The sequence below is a fragment of the Microtus ochrogaster genome, chromosome 5 (genome assembly GCF_000317375.1).
Source record: "Microtus ochrogaster isolate Prairie Vole_2 chromosome 5, MicOch1.0, whole genome shotgun sequence".
Classification (NCBI taxonomy): Eukaryota; Metazoa; Chordata; class Mammalia; order Rodentia; family Cricetidae; genus Microtus; species Microtus ochrogaster.
In genome coordinates this window covers 18640444-18645067 of record NC_022012.1, presented here as the reverse complement: position 1 = coordinate 18645067, position 4624 = coordinate 18640444, and the positions used below count along the sequence as shown (strand labels likewise).

Sequence of the window (4624 nt, the reverse complement as noted above, 5' to 3'; positions counted from 1 at the left end):
TTTTTTTTTTTTTTTTTGGTTTTTTGAGACAGGGTTTCTCTGTAGCTTTGGAGCCTGTCCTGGAACTCCCTTTGTAGACCAGGTTGGACTCGAACTCACAGAGATCCGCCTGCCTCCTGATTGAGTACCTCTTTTGCTGAAATGATAAAGACTTTGGTCTGTGAGTAAGCCTTACAGTAATAGCAGTTTCTGGAGCCCAGTGAGGTGCAAGTACAAGGTGTTTTTGCTTGATGGAATGCCACATTTCTCCCCACCTTGTCCTGAAGCTTCAGAGGTGTGGCGGGCTTCTGTCCCTACTTTCCTGAGTTGAGCAGTTTCCACAGAGCCCAGCACAGAGCACTGTGGTTGGGTGGCAGTGACCTTTATTCCCCTGACCACTTCCGTGCCTTGGTCTGATGGCAGGAACAAGGTAGATCCAGAAATCTGGCTGTGTTAACTGCAGGTGGACTATGATTACAATTACACAGATGCCTGGCTCAGTAGCTCTCTCAATTCAGGTTGTTAAAATGGTGCCACCTGCAAGCACATTTTAACAGGGTCTTATACCCATAGATTGAGGCAGGTCTCAGTTCTCACCAGAGTGCAGAGACTAAATATCAGGAGAATGCTCAGCCCCTCATGCGGTGTCTGTATGGCCCCTCCCCCTACCAAGCCCAGCTCCCAAGATGGGGGATGGGGAGTGTAAGATTCAGGGGTCAAGGAGGACTGGACCTGCTTCTGGAGATGACAGGACTGTCACACTCATGACCTTACAGCAGTGTGGTCAGCTGCACAAGACAGTCTTCAGTCTGCATTCTAGCATGGACTGGTGGGGCTTATGAGCCTTTACCCCTAACTGAGGAGAGCTATTGACAGCTGGTGGCTTTTAAGGGAAGGAGGATCAGTTTTCTTTGATGTGGTAGGTCCACAGTGCTCCAGTGGATGGTCTGCAACCATGAGAGGGTGGAGGAGGGAGGGGAGGGGGATGTGTGTATGTACGGGAAGCATAAATGGACTCTGGGTTTTGTTGTTGTTGTTGTTGTTGTTGTTTGTTTATTCTAAAGAAAACCCCAAAGTTAAGGTGTGGAGAGTTTGGGGCCATAGATGAAAGGGCCCTAGGGGAAGTGTTGAGAATGATTGTGTTCAAAACGCCTTCTTTGAACTTCTCAAAGAATTAATAAAAATACCACATAGGAGGAATCATTTAATAAATCATTTTATGTGTCCAGATTAAGAGTATGTTCCTAATTTGGCAAATGGTAGAAATGAGCCCTTGTCTCCCCTCCCTTCAGTTGGTTTACCATGCTCTGCAGCTGTTGGCATACACAGCCCTCGGGGTTCTGATCATGAGACTGAAGCTCTTCCTGACACCACACATGTGTGTCATGGCGTCCTTGATCTGCTCCAGACAGGTAACGTGTGGTGATGGTGAGTTCTAGCCCAGCCTTAGCTACTCAGTGGCCCTAAGATAGTGCTGACCGAAGGGCTTCTGTAGCTCCTGACCACTGGAGCTCTCTGATTCTGTTGCAGCTTCCTAACCTAATGGCCCAAGCTGCTCATGTCGGTTCTTCTACCTTGTGACACTGTCTTCAGCAAACAAGTGCAATCAGTGCAGCCTGGCTTCATCCGTTATCACTACAGGCACCGGTAGAAAATACAGCTCAACTATAGAAAGTTTTAAATCTTTATATCACATAATTTCTAAAAGTGGATTTCAAGTTATCTTTCAGATTATATTGTCTTATTCAGAATCAAGTTTTGAGATATTTTTTGTTGTGTGTGCATTTGTATAGACGTGCCCGATTTTGCTCTGAAGTTTAGTCATCCTTGACTATTCCACGTGTAATTCACTGTTTGTCATATAATTGTGGGTAGAGATGTTCATTCCTCTGTGCTGCTGCTACCCGACAGTCAATCAGCAAAGGGGCTGTGCAGAAGCATCACCTATGTTACCCGCAACGAGCATTTACTAAGCACCAGCTCAGAAAAATCAAACTGTGTGTCTGCTCCCCAGAAGCTTGAGATCCAGTGCCCGGTTAGTCAGGAGATGCCCAGGAAGAGAGCAGTGGACAGCACTGTTGCTTTATTGTGTGTTGCTTTTCTGGGTTCCAGGCTCCCGTCACCAAGTGTGAGCTGTGTTAGAGAGGACCCAGCTCCCTCATTTTCCTCCCTTTAGACTGGGTTGGGACAGGAAAGAAAGTCCTCCATCTTGACTCCCATCGCATTAATGGGACAGGTAACAGTCTCTGCACCATGTTCCAAACTTAGGACTCTGCACTGGCTTAAACTTGCTCCTGCTGTGGTGCTGGAGACCAAGCCCAGGCTCCTTAGCTGTGTCCCTAGCCTGTCCTGGACTCACTTAGAAATGGGTGCTCATTTTTCTTTGACTGGGCCTTGTAAAGGAAGCAGGTGACCTGGCTCTTCCTGCAGTGCTTCTGAAGCTGTGTCCCTCTTGGGTAGAATTGTTTGGATGCTGAAGGACTGCTCTCTGGACCAGCCAGATGATGCAGTGGGTAAAGGTGTTGATGCCAGCACAGTGACCCTAGCTCAGTCCCTGGAATTTACCTAAGGTGGAAGGAGAGAATTGACTCCACAGAGATTGTTTTCTAACCTCTGGCCCCTCCCACAGCCATGATCATAAAATTACATTTTCAACAGTCCATATGTGGGACCACAGCAGAGGTTGAGTTCTTCCTCAGGATGGTTTTCTCACTGGAACACACTGCTTTGCACTGCCAGTGACCAGTGTTTCACTTTGATTTCAGCTCTTTGGGTGGCTCTTTGGCAAAGTTCACCCTGGTACTGTTGTGTTCGCTGTGCTAGCAGCGATGTCGATTCAAGGCTCAGCAAACCTGCAAACCCAGTGGAACATTGTAGGGGAGTTCAGCAATTTACCTCAAGAAGAGCTCATAGAATGGATCAGATACAGCACAAAGCCAGGTAAAAAGAGCAACAACACCTGTTGCTTTTTATCTCGCTAGGATTCTTTTTACTCCATAATTTTATGTCACCACAAAATCCTACTCGGGGTTTAAAGGAGCTGTCACTACTGGCTACATGACTTGCAGAGATGCTATATAACCTTAATAATTTATTTTGCCATTTCCAGAAATTTAAATCTATAAAAGTTTTCCAAAGTTGTAGGTGCTATATTTAGCATAATTTTGTTATGTTTCCTTTCTTAATAGAATTTCAATATTAGCCTTCCCATTCCCTCTTACTGGTGACCTGCAGTTTAATCCATGTGACCCTATGGAAACTTACTGTCCCAGTATGAAGTGGTTGACTCTTAAAGTGTCTTTCAAACTTTCCAGTCAGTTAGATACTGTTCTCCAGTGGACTAAAGAAGGAAAGGGAAAGAAAGGGAAGGTGATGAGCGCTCTTCGCTGCTGATAACCTGCTCCCCAAGCCTGGCTGCAGATCTGTACTCTGTCGGCCTCCTGGCTTCATTCTGCTGCTGGCATTGAATCTTTAACTTGTGAACCTCCCTGGGCCCCAGCCAGCTGTGTTACCTGTGAAATAGCTGGGCTGTCTTGATGGAAACCCCTACTAGTGCTGCCCAGTGTAATGCTAGACCATGCCATTGCTTCCAGATGCAGTGTTTGCAGGCGCCATGCCCACCATGGCAAGTGTGAAACTCTCTGCTCTCCGGCCCGTGGTGAACCACCCACACTATGAAGATGCAGGGCTGAGGTTAGTGCACAGGTGCATGGGAAAAGGGTTTATCCAGATAGTGAGTGAGGAACCCACCAGAGCTTCACAGCAGACAGGGTCAACAGGGGCATTTCAGAGTCGTTCATGGGGAGGGAAGAAGATGCTGAAATAAGACAGCTGGGCTAAAGCCCTTGGGGCTCCAGTAAAGCTGTTGTCTTTGTGCTGTTTCCTATTCAGCAGAAGGAAAAGCAATCTGAGCAGTTGTCCAAGATAGCCAGGCCTCCTCATGCCGTCCTCAGCTTTGTCTGACACTGGTGTAAGGCTTCTAGCGATGCTGACTCCTTATAGGCTTTTCTCTTGACATCTGAGGAGTCATAGGAGAGTCATTCGGTGGGGTTTCTGCTCTGCTGTCATGAAGCTGTTTGCTGTGATGAGTTTAGATATTTTCTGATGGGATAAGGCTTGTTTTTTCCCTTAAATGATGCCTTGTATTCTCCTAAGAGGTGAAGATTTAATATCAATACACTTTCTAGGGGAGATAAAGTATTCATTTTCCAAATGATCAGATTAATGCTATTAGTATATTGTTTTGCATAATGATGAAATATACATTTTATAAATAAAATGCTTTTCATTAAAAAATCAATTTCAATGAGCTAATTTCCAAAGCAACGTCATAGAGTGAGTTTTTCTTAAATGTAGAAGTCAAGTGGGATTTGTGGGCTGAGCTGTTGCCCCTTTCCAGCAGTGCTGGCGTGTTTGCTCTCAGCCCTGTCTGCTGACAATTAGAAACAGGTGAACCACGAGGAGACTGAGTTTGGAAATGTGGCTTGCATTAGAGGCTATGTCCGCTCCAGTTGTAATCTCACCCCGGCTTCTCCAAGGTGCTCTCACCTCCTTCCTGCTCTGGGGTGTGCTCGTTCCCATCCCTTTCTTGCTTCCCGATAATGTTGATTGTATCCTTTTTTTTTTTTTTTTTATTGAGAAACGG

At 46.0% G+C, this 4624-nt stretch overlaps 1 protein-coding gene across 1 annotated transcript in view; it reads left to right on the top strand.

Moving 5' to 3' along the window:
* Dpy19l1 (dpy-19 like C-mannosyltransferase 1) overlaps window positions 1-4624 on the top strand; it is a gene marked incomplete at its 5' end in the record, with an annotated part of 94939 nt that overhangs the window by 82846 nt on the left and 7469 nt on the right. Inside the window, 3 exons of the mRNA XM_005347450.3 lie at window positions 1272-1391; window positions 2745-2919; window positions 3573-3672. Of these exons, the coding sequence (XP_005347507.1) occupies window positions 1272-1391; window positions 2745-2919; window positions 3573-3672 (395 nt within the window). The remainder of the gene's footprint in view (window positions 1-1271; window positions 1392-2744; window positions 2920-3572; window positions 3673-4624) is intronic.